Genomic DNA, 21,288 nt, shown 5'->3' with positions numbered 1-21,288 from the left:
AAATACGTTTTTGCAACTCACTGACTACTAGTTTTATTAAAATATACTTAACGGTAATTTAAAAGAAAATTTTAATTACAAATATTAATTGATATTTAATGTGTTGGAAAAATTAAAAACAATTAAAAAAATAAAAAAAGAGCTTTTTAAAATATAAATCAATCAGAAAGGTGCGGTATAACTTCAGCTGACGCATGGGAACAATGCGGTGCAATTAAAATTCCTTTAATAGACCTTTTGATCTTGAATAATTTTATTTCCAAATAATTCGAACTACCGGTCGGTCATATTTTTTTCATTATTGAATATGACCGACTGTCATGGCGGACTGAGCAAGCGCTTTCTTTCTATGAACTTTTTTAAATCTCCCGGAAACGGTAAGCGTAACGCATGCGCAATAGGCTATTTTCGGCATTCGCTCTGGGTTAACTCTGAGTTAATTGTGATTGGTAGATCTAACAGAATGTTAATAATGATTGGACAATCGTTAAAGGTGCTTTTATACCTCCAGTATTTTAGTAAAGCAATCGGCTGGATTGAATTTTCACGGTTGTATCACTGAATTTGATTGGCCGAAAACAGCCATAGTGCAACATCTTGAAAGATTTCGCGCGTTTTCTTCGAGTTTGAGGTTATATTCATAATTCGTTACAAGTTGTAGGCGTCTGCAGGTAAAATGAAGATTTTTTATTTAATTTATATCGTAGTGAATAATATTTGATGGAGAGGTAAATATTTCAATTAGTTTATTAATTTTTTATGTAATTAATGTATTTGAAAGATTGCATTACATATATCCAATCATATATTTAGTCTCCTGTTTCCTTCGGCATTCAGGTTATGTTCGAAAGAAAAGGAAAAATTCGTTGCAGGTATAATTAATTTTATCTAATATCAAAGTAGATAAATCTTGATGGAATAAATATAGGTAAAATTATTGATTTTATACAAATATGAATAAATACTTTTGTGTACTTAGTTAAAATCGCTAATCAAAGATTTTTTGAAATATTGAATGAAGAAAATTAATTACCTTAATTAATTTTCCTATTTGAAATTTTTTTTTGGTTTATCGATTTACTGTAATTATTTTTTAATGTGAAAAAGTAGAAATGTAAACTATTTTCAATGTAATTTAATCAGTAATTTTTTTTGTAGTTTCAAGAATTGGAAACAAAGAGCAAAACATCACGGAACATGTAAAACATTTAAAATCAGGCTTTCCTGCTGTATCTGATTGACCACGGAACAATGTGATAAGCATCTTTAATGGACTAGAATAACTTTAAAGAATATTTTTCAATATTTTGGCAAAAAGGAGATGGCGAAAAGGATTTTTCAAATAGGTAAGAAACAATATATATATATATATATATATATATATATATATATAAATGTAATATAGTAAATTTAATGTTTATTATATGGAACAGAGATAAATGGTGGAAAATGCGTAGTCAAACCAAATTCTTTTAATAAAGTATAAATAATTTGATTTAGTAACAAATTGAGAAAATATAATTGTTAATTCAATATATTAATAAATATAAAATATAATTTATTTAATAATATATTGATTTAATTATTAGCGAAATAAGATGAATAAATTAAACGTTGCTGTGAAGCTATCGTAATAAAAAAAAAATTCCCTTTTTTTAAAAAAATTTTTATTTGAACGTTTAGGGATATAAAATAAAAATTATTAGATATTAAAATCACTAAAATTCAGCGATTCTTTTGAAGAGTTATTTCTTTATGATGTTCGTGATAAAAAAAATTATTCGAAATGATTGAAATAACAAAAATTCAGATTCTTCTCGTCACCTTGCCACAAAACATCTTCACACTGATTGTTTTCCATTCTTTCCAATGCATCAGTTCTTTTTCTCGCCATCACCCTGAAAAACTGCAGCTGTATGGGGCCTGTTCATAAGACAGGGATTCGTTTCTTTCAGTAAATTTATTGTTTAGCATATGAATGGTTTTTGCGTATGTACGGTGAACCCTTTTTGGGCATATTGTAAAGAGTTGAATAAAGTTTATAAGGAAGCAAAAACCTGTCCACGTGAGTGTTGGTGCCGCGCGTTTGGGTTTTAGAGCGCGCGGGCGCTTCGGTTTTTTTTTCGGGATGAGCGAATCACACACACATGTGGTTTTATCCGACGACCAAGTAAATATGTGTGTATAAAGAGAGAAAGAGATGTGTGTATACCTTTCTCACACACATTTCTTGAACCAGGTGTTTTATTTCGAACCGTGGGACTCTTTAAGAGGATGGTTGCACCATCACATTCGCACGCAAGTACCATACGCGTGCCTGTACTCGCGTGCTCCTTTTTCTCACATATACATGGGTACATCTTCCCCGTGGGTTCAATGGAAAACAGGATTTATTTTCTATGGAGAGGCACACACTACTTTTATTGTGCACTCTTATTCGATCGAACATAACGTACCTACGAGTTCTTTCCTTCTACAATTCTTTGATCAAGTTTTCTCTCTCCTTCTCTCCTTCCTCTCTTATGTATCTCCCTTTTTTTTTTTATTCGATTCACTCTATTTCATTCTTATCTTTTTCTTTCTCTCGCCCTATTATTTCTCTCATCCCTTACTTTCCACTTTTCATTCGTTTCTTTCCTCTCTTTATTCTCCTTGAACTTTCTCTTATTTTTTTCTTTTCTTTCTTTCTCTCGATTTTTTCTGTCTCAATTTTTTTTTTTTGTATTCAAAACGAATTAAAATAGTTGACCTGGGCCTATGAGAGAGCGCACACATATTTAATGCCGACGCTATAGGGAGACAAAGAATATATATATAACTATATCCAAAATCCATTCCTTTTGAAAACCGAGGATCCGAATCGGGTCCGGTGAAATGGGAGAGGGATGCGAATTACACAAAGAAATTCTCTCTTCCCCCAATCCGCTTCATCCCCCCCTGTGTTTTGTAACCGTTTCGAACAACGGTTACATGTGATATGGAGAAAAAAAATAACGTATATTCGATTCGTTTGTGCGAGAGTTAGATCGAGTTGTACTGAAAAAATTAAGGGAAAGTTTATAATATATATATATATATATATATATATATATATATATATATAGGCGACGAGGTGAATTTACCTTTTTGGTTGTTGTCAGGGTGCGATAATAACAGTCGTTATGCACCGGACAAATCCTGGGGACTTTTACTGTTATATGTATGTGAATTATAAGAGAAAAAGAATGCAGATAAATGCCACCCTTCTAACTCTCATGGGGGGGGGATCTGATTTCCTTGTCCTAGAGAGGCCTTCTATATAGCTATATATAGTGTCGAAACTAAATCCACGTGGCATGATTCTTTGTGTTTCATTTACCTCAAAAAAAAAAATAAAAAATACTGCTACAAATATAACAATTATTCTCGCATTTATGCATGAAAAATAATTTATTCTCCATTCGAGTAATTGTTTTTTTTCCAGAAATTATTCTAGCGAAATATTTTTTTTTTAATATTAAAATTATATTTATTTTCTTTATATAATCGAGATTTGAACGAAATCGGAATATAAACAAATGGAGAAAATTTCAGGATATTAATTTTTAACTGAATAGTTACGAAATTTGATCCAAGTAAATTTTTATTGTTTCGGGTTTTTTCAATTATAGTTTGCTACCATTTTATCAAATGAATAAATTTGATCCATATTTTTTTAAAATTAATTTTCTAGTTAAAAAAATCACATTCAATTTTTGATAGATTAAATATTTGTTATATATTTCTTAAATGAAATAATTTTTTTTTTCTGAAATCAAATTTAGTTAATTTTTATTATGTATTTTTGTATAAATATTTCTCAAATTGAATTAATTTTTGACTAAATTAAATCAGATTTTTTTTCTTTAATTTCAAATCAACAAGAAATTTTTGAAACCAAAACGCAGCTTTTACTGAAATCAATTGTAATTGTTTCTAAAATTAAATTTTTTTGCATTTTCAAATCAACTGCTTTTTTAATCAAATCAATCAATTGAAAATTTAATAAAATTTAATATCCAAATTCTAAATAAGAAAAATAGAAGAATAATTCTTGAATTATTAATTTTTTTTAGAGTAAAATTTAATAATTCATGAATTAATTATTTTATAAAAAGAAATTGACATGGATATTGAGAAACATAAATATGTCAGATAATTTGCTTGGATTAAAAAAAAATTAAATTCTGATAATGATGTAAACTCGAGTTTTAATTTTCCAATTTTTTATTTCCTCAAGTTCTGAATATTAATGTAAATGAAAATTTTTTTTTAAAAATTTATTCATTGCGTAACAAATATTAATAAATGTAATGAAAAAATAATTTGGAAAAAAGTATAACAATTAATGCAGTTTTTTTTCTGCAGTAAAATAGATGAATCAAATACATATATTACCGTGGGAAAATTTTTATGATTCATTTTATTATATTATGAAAAAAAATTTTGTTTTTCAATAAAATTAAAATTCTGTTAATTGAAAAAGAAAAAACATCATTTTTACAATCAACATCCAACTATTTGTTAAGAAGAAATATTTTTTTTTGTTTTCAATTGTTAAAAAAATTACAATAAAAATTGAATTAAAATTTTTATCATTTATTTGAACAATCAGAATTTTAGGATTAGATTTCAGGTCAAATACACGGAGAAAAAAAGTTAGCCATATTAGCTAAAATTTAGCTATTGTAGCTAACCCTATTTGCTATTATATGGACAGCAATTTTCGTTAGCTAATACAGCTAAAAATTAGCTACCATAGCTAAAATAGTTTGCTGTAACAGCTAAATATTAGCTATCCATATAATAGCAAACTCATTTTTCTCCGTGTATATTTCGACTAGAACTAAAATCCTAATTTTGAAAATCGGGACGGATGTCAGTTTCTGTTTTTTTTTTCTTCATTTTTTTCCTTTCTATGCTAGCATGGAAACCTGTGGCATTTTTCGCTTATTTCAAAAAATCTATTCTAGGAGTATCAATCAAAAAAAATTTTTTTAATGTTGCCGCATTATTATTTTTTTTTTTAGGGAGAATCTAAAAAATTTTTGCCCATGTCCTTGAACAAGTCCCTCTTATATAGTTTAATACTAGAAAGGAATTGTTCGTGCATCCTTCGCAGTTGTTTGAAAAATAAAAATTCGACGAAATCATCTCCTCTCGCCGAAAGTGCCCAGTCTAGTATTAAAGAAGCTGAAAGCTGAAACTAGCAGTCCAACTTGGCCCTGGGGTTTCCGATTGTATTTTGTACGCACCGTTGGCACAGCACAAACCTTCTGTCTCCAAGATAATCGCTTGCAGACACCCTCTAAAAAGTTCGATTTAAAAGTGTGCTAGAAAAGACCGCGTCGACGGATGTCAGTTTCTTTTTTTTTCTTCTTTTTTCTTCTCTTTTCTCCTTCTTTTCTTGCGCTCTGATGGGAACAACTGCCTGGAAATAATTATTTAAATCCCCCATTATAATCACATTATTCATATTCACTTAAGTACCTGTAATTTCAGAATGAGAAAGAAAGAATGAATGAAAAAAAACGAAGAAAAATGACAAAAGATAAATGCATTTAAAAAATAAAAATATCGATATACACAAAAAAAATATATATATATATTTATATAGAATTCGGAGCTTGATGTTTTAAAAGAGAGGAGTTTGTGTAAATTTCCTTGAGGTCCAGATCCAATGTAACGGTATCGAATAAGGTATATCAGAAGATTACTCGAGCAAGTCCATCAGCAGGCCGGGACGAGTGCAATTTGATCCAATACCACAAATAATGCTCACATCCCCGCCTGCCGAAAACTCGACATTGTCGCCACCCTTTTTTTTTTCTCTCGTTCCCCCATCGATGTGTGTTAACTGCGTAGTAAATTTTTATTCCCTTTCCATATATACATATTAAACAATTATTCTTCTTTGTTATTATCTCGAGATGAATTTTCTGCATTTCGATAGGCCGGGACAAGTGCAATATTAAAAAAATATCAAATCGAAACATTGTCACGAATCTCGACCTGTCTTTAATGCAATTAATCAATTTCAAGTCGTCAATCAAAATGTCACATTCGTTGTTGAGATAATTTTTTTTTTTCTTTTCCAAAATAAATACAATTATAAATAATAAAAGTTTCACCTATATATAGATCAGGTAAAAACGTTCGAAACCTCGCACACAAAAATCGTGAAAAGCAAGCCCTAAAATCGAAGCTAAACTGTATATATATATTGTAGTGTAGAGCCCTCCAATGTGGCCTTGGCGGTCAGTCTCCAAATCAGAGAGCCTCTTTTTCTACTTCGAATCACAAATCATAGACCGTTACTTCCAAACTTAATAATCCTTTACCTGAAACGCTTCTTTGAAATACAGCTCTCCACCTCTTGCCATCAGTTGGCCGCAATTTTCCCAATCTTCCAAAAACATTCACGTTTGTACTCTTTTTTTTTTCCAAAACTCGATAAAAATAGAAATTCTGCGAAAATCATATAACGTCACAATTAGTTTCTTGACGAAAATGTATTCGCGATTTTGATACCTTATTTAGATGAAAAAAAAACAAATAAATAAATCTACCAATAAAAATTTATATTAACTTTTATTAAATTGCTAATTAATTATTTATATTTTACTAATTAAATTGAATTCACTATGCCTTAATAATTAATCTAGGTTTAATTTAATTTTTTAATTATAATTTTTTTATTTAAAAATAATAATAATGACTATCGGTCTGTTAACATCTTTTTAACGTCAAACAATATGCTTTCGTGTACACAAGCAATTTTCCACATTTTCCAAATCATATTAAGTCCCTTTCATATATAATTAGTCACGTTTACTACACTCAATCAGATCGTAGTAAGTTATACTTAACACGCGTACTCCCATTGATTTCCCTATAAGTGGATGACGTCATTCACAAACAAAGACAAAGTGATATAACGTTACGATTGCGTCTAAATAAATTTGTTTTCTTTTGGTTTTCTCTGATTACTAAATTTGAAATTAAGTTATCGAAATTTTATTTTGTAAATGAAAAAAGACAAATTATCCAAATATTGATAATTTCAATCATATTTCGACAATAAAGAAACAAATAGTCTTGTACAATTTTTTTTTTTCTTATAAAATTTTAGTTGAAAAATTAAAAATAAAATTCTACTCTGGGTATTACAATTTGCAAAAATATAATTTAAAATTGGTAGAAAAAATTTTTTATAACATATTAAAAGTAACTATGTCCCTTTATAAAAATTGGAGTAAAAATTTAAAAATATTTTTGAAATTAAATATTACAGAAGAAATTTTTTTTAAAAAATAAAACTAAATATTTTTTTTCTATTGAGTCTAAAAATGTGTATGATTGAAGTAAAAAAAAATTTGATTTGAAATTCTATGGAATTTTAAACAAAAATATATAATAATATAGTGATATGAAAGTTTCTGATTTGAATAGATAAATATCAAGTTACGGGTTACTCATTTAAACTTGTCTTTCCGACAAAGAAAGTGTTTCATGCATCGAAAAACCGTTAATTTACGGGCAAGGTAAACATAATACATTTTTCCGTTTCACAAAAGTTATTTCAAGTTGCCCCCCCCCTCCCTTAAGTTGATAATTAGACAATAGAAACAAAAATAAAAGCAAAACACGCAAACATTTATCTTATTTTGTATATATTTCAAATTGTAATCTTTCTTGAACATAATATAATAAAGGGCACTTTATCATCTTCTCTCTCACTCTAAACATCAATAACCCTTAAACTTGTCGTTTATTCAAGATTGCGTAATATCCTATAACATAATATATAACTCATAAAAACTATATCACATAAAATATTTAATATTATACTTCTCTGTATCAAGATATATTGTGAAAAGAAAAATTCTCTGGAAAAAGTTCATCGTTAAAATATATATATATATATACTTTTTTCATAATACACATTTTTAGTAAAAAAAATACGAAAATTTTTTTTTTTAAGTCTTGAAATGTGTCAAAGTTATTAATTATTTATCACATTTCTCGACAAAATATATTGTTTTCATTTCCTTTGTTCGCGCTCTCTTTTTCTTATGTACAATCTGAAGTGATTACAACAAAATATATCGCTCGAGAATCGATTAATTCGAGCGTTTAATTCAAATTCAAAAAATGCGGTCAAATTATTTGTTGACTAAAGAGAATTTAATATTATTATTATTAATATATATATATATATATACATTACCCATTCTTGAGAAACAAAAAATCGTTCCAAATTATTTCTTTTTTTGAACTGGTTCCCAATATTGTTTTGAAAGAATTATTTAAAAAAAAAGTTTTTTTTTATTTTTCGCAGGTAAAAACGGCCTCTGCCTTTGTAAAAAGAGTTCATCTCGTGGAACATCTCTAGTGACCTCGTGGCACGGATAGTAAATGGATTTTTAGACACTGGACCGTCCGATAAACTCGATTCACTGCACAACACTGAACAATAATGTCTTCTGAAACTCGTGTTTTTCTGGTATGATGATGATGACGCAGGACGCGACCGGATTTCTTTGTCAAGTGAGTGCGGTTCTGCGCGTTGAATATTTCGGAAGTGGCGCAGAGAGAGAGAGAGAGAAAAAGAGAAAGAGAGAAATGAAATCGGAGAACCGAACTGTTTGCTATATAATATTATATATATATATATACGAGAGAGAGATGTGCCACGCAGGGCGTTCTTCACGAAACTGCTGAGCGCGACCAGGTGTCCCGCCTCTTTATTCCTTTTGGGCCCGGAGTGCATGAAAGCCCCTTGCTTGTGTATATAGGTGCTTATACCCGAACCCGATGCGGTAGTGGGGACCTTATTCTTATTTAACAGCAACAAAATGGGGCCAGAAGACTCCCCTTTCTTCCTCCTTCCTCTTTTTTTCCATCATCGTGCTTTCCTCCTCTTCCTTTCCAGACTGTTCGCGCAGCACGAGGGATCCCGCCAAAAAGTCTATCAGCTGTCCTGGATTTCATCTTTTTGCCTGCTGAGCTTGTTGCCCGCTTCTTCTTCTTCTTCTTCCTCTTTTTCTCTTAAAAAAAAACTCTTTTTTTCTCTCTCTTGTCGTTAATTTCCATAGATCAAAAATATTTTCCATAAAATTTGTTCTGTTCTTTTCAATTTTTATTCCGTTTTCGTAAGTCTTTTGCAATAGTTAATAATTTTTTTAATTTTACGTACACATCGTGTGTAAGTAAATAATTTTATTCTTAATTTTTGTTTTTTTTTTTTTACATTGAAAGTTGGCAAAAATCTTAACTTTTATCAGATGACAAAGAGAAGGACATTGTCATTTGTTATTGAGTAAACAATTTTATTCTATTAAGACAAAAGATTTGAAATTTGAAACTATTTCTTTTGATTTGCAAAAACATTTTTTCTATTGACTTTCATAAAATTTTGAATTAAAAAAAAAAACTATTTAAATCAGTTTCTCTGTCATTTAATTCAATTTTATATTAAAGTATTATTATTTTCGAATCGTACACACAAAGAAACCTATTACGCACATGCTCCCTGCACTTTTTGATTATACACCAAATGCGTCATAATCCCTTTCCATGGCCATCATTTAATGCACCAAAGCATCCCCCTTTTATGCGAACTTGTTCGAAAAAAAAGAAGGGTAAATCAATATATACGTTATATGTGTCATTCTCCATTGAAACCATCAATGATATATTATTTACTAACAAAGTACATATTTAAATTTATTTACAAGAAAGTTTAATCACCGACGAATTTTATTATAATACAGTCTGTTACGATTTCCAAAACATATATTAGAATAAAATTAAAATTTGTGGTTAAAATTTTCATAGAATAATATAATAACTGTATATTATAGAAATGGGTAATAGAAAAAATTATTAGAATTCATTTTAAAGTAAATTTTCAATTTCAATTTTAAATTTTTATTCATTTACAATTTAAAAAAAGTAAGTCGTTATATAAATTAAAACTTTATTTTAAACATTAAATTTAATTGGCAATTTTAAATTGAAGAAATTATTTAAAAATCGACGATTATTTAAATTGGAAGTGAATTTTGAAAATGATAAAAATCATTAAATTTTTGAAAAGATCAATTTAAATCTATTGTAAAAATGATGAAAAAACGAGATAAAAAATTTACAGAGTAATTATAATTATAATATAAAATTATAATTTAATTGTAATAACATGTTAAATTTGTTGATGACAATTTTCATTTCATGTAATTAATTATTAATTGGATATATACGTTTTAAATTCATCAAAAAATATTTAATGTTACTGACAATATTTGATTACCTAACAATTTGTCGAAGATATTCATTGATTTTCTTTGTTCAGGACATTTGGAATAGTAGAATTATTTATGGAAAAATATGAAAAATGTATAAATATGAAATTTTAATTTTCTTTGAAAATTACTTTTAAAATTAAAATTAGGGAATTTTTTCAAGGAAATTATAAAATATTGAATTTTTTTTTAAAGAAACTATAAATAAAATATTAAAATATAGCGAAAATTTAGATAATAACAAAAAATTTATCTAGCTATGAAAATGTCAAAAAAATTTGAATATTAAATTTTGCAGCCACTCTGAATTTATTGTTGAAAATATTTCTTTTATTAAATATAAACTAAATTCACTTCTGGACCAATAGACTGAAGTTCAATAAATTAATATTATTTTCTTTATTAAGATATTTGCAACAAATTTTTAATGTCAAATTTTCAAAACACAATTTTTATTTTCACTATAGAATTTATTTCTAACAAAGATAAATATGTAATTGTAATTTGGAAAAAAATAACATTTAATTGAATTTTTTATTGTTAAAAATAATAGTTTTATTGTTTAAAAATGTATATTTTTCTAAATTAGAATTTAAAAATAAAACTCGGTATAGAAAATTCTCTCCCGACACAAAAAAAAAAAAATAACAAAGACGATATGAAAATCATTTTGAAAGATAAATTTTACTCAAAAGAAAAAAAATCAAATGTTTATTAACAATTAATTAAAAATATTTTTAAATATGAATTTAAAATAGATTGTAAAAAAGTAATTTATTTAATATTACAGTTAAAAATAGTGATAGTTTCATTGTTATTGAAAAGTTCTTTTTTTTTACAGATTCATCTGGAAGCTGAAAATTTTTGGGCACACAACAAAAGACTATTGAGAGAACTAGAGCAAGAGGAGATCCTTTATATAATAAAGGTATAGAAACGTGGTCCTCCTCTTTGTGATTGGAAGATCGTAAAAACTGTGTCAAAGTGGATGAAAATCTCGATTTGAAAAAGGAGCCGCACGTGAATTTTATTCCCTTTTGAAATCAGGATCAAACACGTAAGACATTATTTTTGAAAAACAGGCTGTACTTTCATTGTCGGAGCCACACATAGTATATATGTTATAACCTGGGGAAAAACGGAGAAAAAAAAAAAAAGGGGGGTGATTGAGCACCACTTGTAGGAGGACGAGGACAGCTGCGTTTGGAGCGCATCTGCCGTCGTTGCGCGGGCACGCGCTTATAAACTTATGCTCATACTTGTTCCTCATGATTGCCATGAGTTTCTTTCTTCCATCGTCGTGTGTACTCTCTTCTTTCTTTATTCTTCAAGTTTCCAGGGCCCAATAAGGCCCCCTGACTCTCGCTCTCTTTCTTCCTTATAATACCAATATTATTTCTATCTTTCTTTCACCTTCTTTCTTTCCTCTTCACTCTTTTTTCTTCCCCCTTTTTACACTACTATGTATATAGTACATAGTCCGAATCCTGAACATGAGGGTTGGACATCCTTTTTTCCCTTTAAAAAATCTCCAGGGGCGGATTCTGATCCTGAAAAAGACTCTCGACATTTTATTCGCGTAGAAAGAGTTCCCCCTTTTTTTTTGGTTTCAAAATTTATTGATGAAAACATCGTAAAGATCAGAGAGAAATGGTCTTGTTGCTTTCAATATTCTTCTTCACATCGTTATATATATTATATGAGATTGCCAATCGAATTTCTTAATTTGTGACAAGTTCAAAGTTTACTCGCAAACTCGTTTTTTTTAAATTAACAAGCTATAAAGTATTTTTTTCGCTATTTTTTATTATACTTTTTTAAATATTTATTATATTTTAAATATTTTTTAATTTTCTTGTTTTGTTTTAATTTAGTTTTATTTGATAATTTGATAATTTAATAATAATTAATAATTAATTAAAATTAATAATTTAATATAATTTAGTTGTTTTAACTTTGTTAAAAATTATTTTAATTGTCTTAGTATTATAAAATTGTGGTTATAAAATCGTTTTTCCGTTTTTCAAAGTAGAAATCGTTTTACAAGAAAGGTATCATTTAAATTAATAATAATTATTATTATATATTATAATTATTTACATTCTTCCAGCTTGATAGAGTTATAAAGTAAATGAACAAAGAAAACGAGTTATAGAAAATTATTATGAAAGATTATCTTTTTTCTAAAGCATTAATTTGTTTATTTAAGAGAATTAAAATTTTTTTTTTTATTTTAATGTCTTTATTGCAAATATGTATTATAAAAGTATATTTATTAGCTTTTCAACATAGTTTTCTTTGTTGGGGAATATTGTGGAAAGTATAATTGGGATTTTCCCGAAAATAAGGGGAGCTTCTGTCTCGTCTCTCTTTGTCCCGTTATTCTCCTTTGTCATATATGCATTGGATATTGATTGATCTTTATCTAGCTTCAACCTCAACAAAGACGTGATATTTTACAGATTATAATGCAAAGATGAAAGATATCTGTACTTGTTAACGACATGTTTGTATAATAAAGTACTTTCATCGGGAAAAACCCCGAAAATGGTATATATTTAGTACCGCAAAAAGTCATTTAGAAAAAAAATATTTTCTTTGTTAAGATAGCACTTATAAAATTCGTAATTTTACATTCATTTATCCTTTCAATGATTGGATATTAATAAAAAAATTTCAAAAAGAAATAATAATTTTACAAAAACAAACAATTGTTTTCAAAAATGTAAGAAAAATCTAATTTTTCTTTTTTTTTTTGACAGATTAAGAAGAGATTCCGCATTTGAAGAATTTGAGAAAGGAGGATTTGGTTTCGATTTTACAAAACAATAGATTTATTGAGCGTTGAGACTTTGGAATAAATTTTTGATTAAAATCAATGGTGAGTTAAATAATATTTTATATATAACAAATATTTTTTCGGGTACATATTTTGTATATAACACAACCAAATACTTAAGCAGCCGGCTTATGGTATATCGTCAAAAATGTTCTTTGTCCCATTGTTCGTTGGATTTCCATAGTACAATTTTGAAGCTGCACCACATTCCAAGGAGAAAAAATTTTCAATTTTACTTTCGGCAAAATATTATATACCTTCTCTCTAAACATATACATACACTTTACGATTCTCTTTTCGAGGTGGTTTTTGGGTGGGGATTCCCGCAAAGACCCTCTAAGCAAAGCTCTTCTTCATTTGCATATTTGCACAACTCCCCAGGATTTGAGACACGCTTTAACTAGTTTCTTACTGACAAGTCCACGTTATATACCTGTTGAATTTCTCGAACAATTGCAATTTTAAAATATATTACCAAGGAGGCTCGTTCAAAAACACCTGGAATATCAGTAAAATTGATATCGTATTTCCAAGGACACGTTTCCTTTTTCTCGATACTTTTTCAAACTTTCTCTTTTGACAATTGATTTTTATATTTTTAATTACAATACTTTCATAAAATAGAATTTTTCTATTATGTACTAATTTTTGCAATTTTTTTTCTGTTTTTCCCTCTTCTTTCTCCGTGATTTTTGAGAATTAGGTTAATTTACAATTTTTACAAATTATTATGTATTCTCAAAATTAGGAAATTTTGGAAAATTCTTATAATAATTTTATCAAAATTGCATTGCATTAATGTTTAAATTTCATTTTAATTAATATATATATATATATATATATATATATATATATATATATATATATATATATATATATATATATATATATATATATTCTTTTTTTTGTCGCTTTTAATCGACAGAGAAATTTTCTATGTGAACATTATTTTAGGAAATTCGTTAAAAATTTTTTTTTAAATTTAAATTCCAATCAAGAAAACACAACTTCCTCCTGGAGCATTCGCACGCGCCAGGTATACGTGCTTTATATACGTATACATTGTATATAAGTTACTATAGAATGATGTCATTTGAAAAGCAAACCGATTTTTAAGTCGGGGATATATGGGTATCTAAATTACGACGAAGGTGCAAGGTGAAAACGACAACGAGCTGCAGGGACTGGGCCGTTCACCAGGCCCAAAAGCACAGGCCCAGATGGCAAGCGTTGAGCCCCTTACTTAAAATTTAACCACGATATATGTGTACATTATACATATATAGGTATATACTGTGCTGATGGTTCTTATACCACCTGCTCTATACTCTTCACGTGTACCACTGGTGTACACCTATCTAATAAAATAATTCTACCTTCACTCTCTTAAATCTTCTACAGCACGTTGAGTTGACAAACAAGGATCTATTAGAAAAAAAAAAAAAAAAAACGATGAATGATTGATTGAATTTTTTTCATCTTAAAGTGAATTTTCAAGGGAAATCTTTCAATTGTCGCGAATAATCTTATCAATAATAATTGATGTAAAGTGAAATAATTACGCGCGAGAAAAGCAAAAAATCTTATAGAAAAATAATATTTTTGAATATTTAATTTAAATATTTTTAACTTACGTGATATTTTTATCGCTGCTTAGCAAAAAAAAAAAAAAATAATATGCAAACAATATAATTAAGTTCAATTTTTGAATTTAAAAACTTTTTTTTTTAACAAAAATAAACCTTTAAATTTTTTGTCTTTTAAATACACTGAAAAAAAAATTTATTTCATTAAAATAATCGGTTATTTGACTATTATTAAATAAATATTTATTTATATTAAATAATTATTATTTGAGTGGCATTTATATTTCAAATACAGAAATTATTGATTCAAATATAGTTTATTTCATTCAAATAAAAATAATTTTGTTCAAGTAAATATTTATTTGATAATAGTCACTTGAATATTATTTAATTATTTAATGATTTTCAATTTCAATTTATCTAGATTTTATATAAAATTAAAAACTTTCCTCCCAGTTAAAAGACATAAGAAATTTTTTTCGATATATATATATATACATGAACAGGCATTTGTAGATTATTATTTTTATTTTATAATTTGCAAAAAAAAATATATATAGGAATTTTATTGTAAAAATATATTAAAAAAAACAGAATTTTAAAAATATTTTCATTTTTTTCATGTTTGGTACTAAGTAAACCATAAATTCTATTCAGTATATAAAATATACGAGAAAGAAATCATATTTCTTCTATTTTTTGGTCCCAAACAAACACAATGGTTTTTTTTTCTTCAAAATGGTTGTAGGTATTCTTTCTTAAAAAAAAAAGTATTAAGTTGCTTGGCGTTATTAAAGCTTTTTGATCGAGATGCCATGGCGTTACAGTTTTGGTTCTGTATTTGAAAAGATCTTTGTTCGTTGAGGAAGTAAAATTGAATGTTGTGTGTGCGTCGTTAGTATTACCGGAAGTCGGGCGCACATAATGTTCGTGGGTGCGCCCTGCTTGAGCTATTATTTTTTCGCTTCACTGATAAATAAAAAAAACAATAATAATAAGAAGTTATGTGTGCAACATTTTTTGATTATAAAAATGAAAAAAAAAAAAATTTTAATTGTCAAAAAAGAGGGAGCCACATCGAATGTGGCGCGAAAATAAGCGAAATTCAGAGATTATTATAATTTGCAAAATAGTTAGTAATTAGTTAGAATAAAAAATCGGAATTTAGCGAAAGGTTTGCTTTTCAAATGACATTATTTATCTTGCATATATACTTCTTAATTACTCGAAAATTTAAATTGCACATTTTTTTTTACTTAAAAGAAAACTTATCAGAAAATATGTTTTAAGAAATTTTTTTTAAAAATATTGATAGAATTAATTAATTGCATAATTTATTATGTAATTAGTTAAATAAAAATTTAGTTGTAAAAATTATGAAAAATATTATTAGACATTAGTAAATGAAAAGAAATATATTTTTTTAATTAATATGATTTAGGAATAATTAAATCAAAAGTTAATATTAAAAATTGTTAAAATAAATTTTAAATAAATAAATTATAAAGAGGGCACCCTCTGATGGTTACTCGTCGAGTTTGTAGTACAATTACCTTTTGGTAAAGTAAATTTCCATTTCGTCGACAAGGGAATCTGACAAGCACGTTAAAAAACACATGGAGAAAACAAAAATGGATTGCCTTTCACTTTGTTTAATGTTAAAACGTCATTTCTTAAAAACCATGTGAGGGTCTGAGATGATGACCTGCTTAGAAAGTGTTCTTATTTTCAATCTCTTATAGCATTCCTCAGTAACATCTGGAATCATTATCGTGTTTAACCTTCGTTTTCAAAATTAACTTTTATAATTATAGAAATTCTGTTGTTTACTAAAAGAAATCTTTTTTTAACACATACTAATCCCCCTTTAAGATTTATAATATGTACTGTCATGATAAATGACTTTCACTGTCGATTTAAGATAAAAAACAAAAAAAAAAATGATGAAACAATTTACTCCAAGAAATTTCCTGCTATTTTTATAAAAAGAAAAATGAGCAATTTTTATTTCGCGAAAGGAAGAGTGTAATGTGTTAAAAGTTTATATATAATTTTTAAAGTTTTTGTAAAAAAAAATTTTCCAAAATGGAAAAAGTACAAAAAGAAGATTCAAAAACAGTGAGAATTGTGTTTTTTTCATTATTACTGGATCTATTGGCATTTACAATGATTTTGCCATTATTTCCGGCACTTTTGGAACATTATCAACAACTTGATAATGGAAATGGATTATATTCTAAAATTTTAAACAGTATTCAAACGGTCAGTATTTTTATACATGCTCCTGCTAAAGAAAGTTCAGTATTATTTGGAGGTATGAATTTTATTTTATAATTTCAATAATTGTTGAAAAAAAAGAATAATTTAAATTGAAACATTATTTTTTCAGGTTTTCTTGGTTCCATGTATTCTTTTCTTCAATTTCTTGGATCACCAATAATAGGTGCCTTATCAGATGTTTATGGGCGAAAACCAATGATGATATTGTGCTTGATAGGAATTGCAATTTCCTATCTTTTATGGGCAATGTCAAAAAGTTTTGCAATATTTATTATAGCAAGATTTGTCGGAGGAATTAGTAAAGGAAATATTAGTTTATCGATGGCTATTTTAAGTGACGTTACTTCTTCAGCCACTAGAGGAAAGGCAATGGTAATTTTAATAGATTAGATTAGATTTTATTTCTCCATTGTGTACTTTTTACAAAGTTTTACAATTTTTTCTTTCCCACTAGTTTTTTTTTTCTAAAAAGATATATACATCAACATAATGAACAAACGTGGTAATTTTAATAATTAATTTCTAGTTTATTCAATTAAATATTAATTTTATTTAATAATAATACTTTATTCATTTTTTTTATAATTTATGCAAAAATTATTCTCAATTTTCAGGCACTTGTGGGAATTGCATTTTCAGTTGGATTTGTATTGGGTCCAATGATTGGAGCTGTTTTTGCAAAATTTTCCATGGGACACAGAGAAGGACAGTGGTATGCTTATCCAGCTTTATTTGCATTTGTTTTAGCTGTTAGCGATTTATTGTATTTTTCATTAAACTACAAAGAGAGTCTTCCTAAAAAATTGCGAGCAAAATCAATAACTTCCGGTATATCCAGTGCTTTCACATACATTAATCCAGTTGATTTATTTCAATTTAATGGAGTTTCGAGTTTGAATAGAAATGGTAATTAATTAAACTATTTTTAATTCTCCACGATATTATATTCGAATGTTAATTAATTTTCCTTTTTTTTTAGAATTACACCAGTTGAGGATTTTAGGACGTTCCTATTTTCTTTATTTATTCATTTACAGTGGTTTAGAATTTACATTGACATTTTTAACTCATTATACGTTTGGTTTCACACGAATGCAACAGGGATGGATGTTTCTTGGTATTGGATTGACAATGGCAATTTTACAAGGAAGTTGGGTGCGAAAAATACCACCTCACAAAACAAAATTCTTCACAGAATTGGTAAAACATTGAAAATAAAATTATTTTATTCAATTAGAGTAATTTTTGTTTTATTATTTTATAATTGTAGTCGTATAATAGTTATTATTGTTTTGTTTTATATTTCATTTTTTTTAGGGTTTATGGCTCATAATTCCTTCATTTGTCTGCATCGCTATAGCCAAAGATGTTTTCATGTTATATTTTGGTGTATTTCTTTTCGCAGTTTGTAAGAAATTAGTTTTTATGTAAATTTTGTACAGGATATTAAAAATTTTTTATTCCCCCAAATTATTTATTTTTAATATTATAATTAAAGAAAAAATCGTATTTAAGAAAATTATTTTTTAGGGGGTTTAGAAATTGTTATATATACTGTATAGATTTTTTTTTTAGAAAACAATTTTTATGATTGAATAATTTTCTTTTTTTTAGCCACGGCAATGGTTGTCACTTGCATGATGACTTTAGTGACAAGAATTGGCCCTGAAAATCAAAAGGGTTCAATTACCGGGATATTTAGATCCCTTGGAGCTTTAGCTCGAGCTTGCGGTCCAATTGTTGCATCACTTGGTAAGAAATATAAATAATAATATATCATAATTATTAAAAAATTATGTTTTTCATTTTGTCTATAATTAGTAATTAATTGAATTAGTTTTATTTAAAATTTTTAATTTATATCGTTTTTTCATTTTACAGCATTTTGGAGTTTGGGAAGTAAAACTTCATATTTAGTTGGTGCAGTAGCTTTAATATTCCCTCCATTAATACTCAGAAGTATTAAATGCTAATTAAAATATTATTATTATTTTCCAATAAGCGTGATTTTGTACTCAAATTATTTTTCTACTTTTTCAATTTTGCAGAGATTATTTTATTTTAGGTTGAATCTATTTTGTGATAAATTTACCTTTTTTTTGAAAAAGCTAAGTACAATATGGTATTTTTGATATTTTTTGTAAGACAATTTACAAATCTATTTCTATATTAATGTTATACAATGAATAAATATTTTCATTATAATCATTCGTTTATTGTAACATACACCTCTACTAAATTTTTTTAATTTAAAAATTCCCCCAATTTTTTTTTAAATTTCCCGCCAGACTTGATCTCGGTCGATAATTGAATACAGTTGGTAACTTATCTGAAACATTTCTATAAGTGTGATTGGTAACTATCAAAATGCACCAAAGGCAGTTTGCGCCAAACGGCGTTTGACCCAATATGCTATAGTTAGTGTCATTCTCGATGGTGAATGAGAAATCTGTAAAAATGATAAAAGTGAAGGTCTGAGAAGCCCGCGAGATGTCTATAGTATCACAGATTGTGTATTATTACAAATAGACATTGGCGTGGAGATTTAGGGAATGCAGAAAATAAAGTGAAATAGTTTTCTTCGCGGAAATAGTGAACGTGATGTTTTTATAAATAAGTAAATTGCTTATTTGATTAATTAATCAATTAATATTATGAATTAATTAATGAATTAATATTATGAATTAATTAATTAATATTATCAATTGATGGAATAATTAATTAATTAACATTATTGATATTATCAATTGATTAATTAATTAATTAATTAATTAATTAATATTATCAATTAATTAATTAACAGTGACTGGAAGAAATAACGAGTAGTAAAATTATGGATACCAATATTGAGGTGAGTTTAAATTTTATTTTCAATGAAAATAATAATAATTTTGCGATAGCATAAAAAATTATTTTTTTCACCGATCTCATGTAATGAATTTTCATCCAATTACATCAATTTAAACGTATGTAAATTTCACTGTGATAGTTTACTCAACTGTAAATTGGTTTTCATTAAGAAAATATTTTTACAACAAACATAGAATAAGTTGATAATAATAATAATAATTTCAAATTTCTTATAAATTATGATGGCATTTTTTACTTTTGGAAATAAAATTTTTATCCTATCCTCCAACTATGCAGATTAAAATAATTCTATTCCTTGCTTGATAGTCACCAGGGTTATCACAGTTATTGTTAACATGAACCTAATTGTTGTTCGATTTAGTTAACAATTATTTTTCGATAGCATAAAAAATTATTTTTTTCACCGATCTCATGTAATGAATTTTCATCTAATTACATCAATTTAAACGTATGTAAAAATGGTAAAAAAAATGTATAACTGCTAAGGTTTACTCAACTGTAAATTGAATTTTATTAAGAAAATATTTATACAATAAACATGGAATAAATTAACAATGATTAGACACCTTCTAAATCATATTGGCATTTTTCATTTTTGAAAATAAAATTTTTATTCTATTCTAAAACCATGCTAATTAAAAAAATTCTTTCCTAGCATAATAGACGCCAGAGTTATGATTGTTATTGTGAACATGGGCCTAATTATTTTTCGATTTACTAAACAATAATTTTGCGATAGCATAAAAAATTATTTTTTTCACCGATCTCATGTAATGAATTTTCATCCAATTACATCAATTTAAACGTATGTAAATTTCACTGTGATAGTTTACTCAACTGTAAATTGGTTTTCATTAAGAAAATATTTTTACAACAAACATAGAATAAGTTGATAATAATTTGTACATCGTCCAAATCATATTGGCATTTTTTATTTCTGAAAATAAAATTTTTATCCTACTCTCCAACTATGCTGATTAAAATAATTCTATTCCTTGCTTGATAGTCACCAGGGTTATCACAGTTATTGTTAACATGAACCTAATTGTTGTTCGATTTAGTACAAATTATTATCAACTTATTCTATGTTTGTTGTAAAAATATTTTCTTAATGAAAACCAATTTACAGTTGAGTAAACTATCACAGTGAAATTTACATACGTTTAAATTGATGTAATTGGATGAAAATTCATTACATGAGATCGGTGAAAAAAATAATTTTTTATGCTATCGAAAAATAATTGTTAACTAAATCGAACAACAATTAGGTTCATGTTAACAATAACTGTGATAACCCTGGTGACTATCAAGCAAGGAATAGAATTATTTTAATCAGCATAGTTTTAGAATAGAATAAAAATTTTATTTCCAGAAATAAAAAATGCCAACA

General features: G+C 26.9%; 2 protein-coding genes across 4 annotated transcripts in view; both read left to right on the top strand.

The window, feature by feature from the left end:
- The first annotated feature begins 1,187 nt into the window (after nucleotides 1-1,187).
- The window catches only part of LOC127288127 (signal transducer and activator of transcription 5B), a 32,814-nt gene continuing 12,713 nt past the window's right edge, over nucleotides 1,188-21,288 (top strand). Inside the window, exons 1-4 of one of the 3 annotated variants that reach the window (XM_051315401.1) lie at nucleotides 1,188-1,346; nucleotides 8,360-8,568; nucleotides 11,164-11,379; nucleotides 13,085-13,203. In XM_051315401.1, coding sequence (XP_051171358.1) covers nucleotides 13,201-13,203 — 3 coding nt within the window. In that variant the 5' untranslated portion in view covers nucleotides 1,188-1,346; nucleotides 8,360-8,568; nucleotides 11,164-11,379; nucleotides 13,085-13,200. The remainder of the gene's footprint in view (nucleotides 1,347-8,359; nucleotides 8,569-11,163; nucleotides 11,380-13,084; nucleotides 13,204-21,288) is intronic. The other 2 variants (XM_051315402.1, XM_051315403.1) reach the window with 2 other exon arrangements.
- Nucleotides 16,377-19,232, top strand: LOC127288129 (major facilitator superfamily domain-containing protein 10). Its single transcript, XM_051315408.1, has 7 exons — nucleotides 16,377-17,061; nucleotides 17,137-17,399; nucleotides 17,642-17,933; nucleotides 18,007-18,227; nucleotides 18,345-18,435; nucleotides 18,642-18,779; nucleotides 18,909-19,232. The coding sequence occupies exons 1-7, from the start codon at nucleotides 16,833-16,835 to the stop codon at nucleotides 18,998-19,000; spliced, it is 1,326 nt and encodes a 441-aa protein (XP_051171365.1). The 5' UTR covers nucleotides 16,377-16,832; the 3' UTR covers nucleotides 19,001-19,232.

The sequence above is a fragment of the Leptopilina boulardi genome, unplaced genomic scaffold, assembly GCF_019393585.1.
Source record: "Leptopilina boulardi isolate dan_hultmark-lab unplaced genomic scaffold, ZJU_Lbou_2.1 LbouV2_38, whole genome shotgun sequence".
NCBI lineage: Eukaryota > Metazoa > Arthropoda > Insecta > Hymenoptera > Figitidae > Leptopilina > Leptopilina boulardi.
Note: the sequence above shows the minus strand (reverse complement) of the source record. Positions and strands in the feature narration are given on the sequence as shown.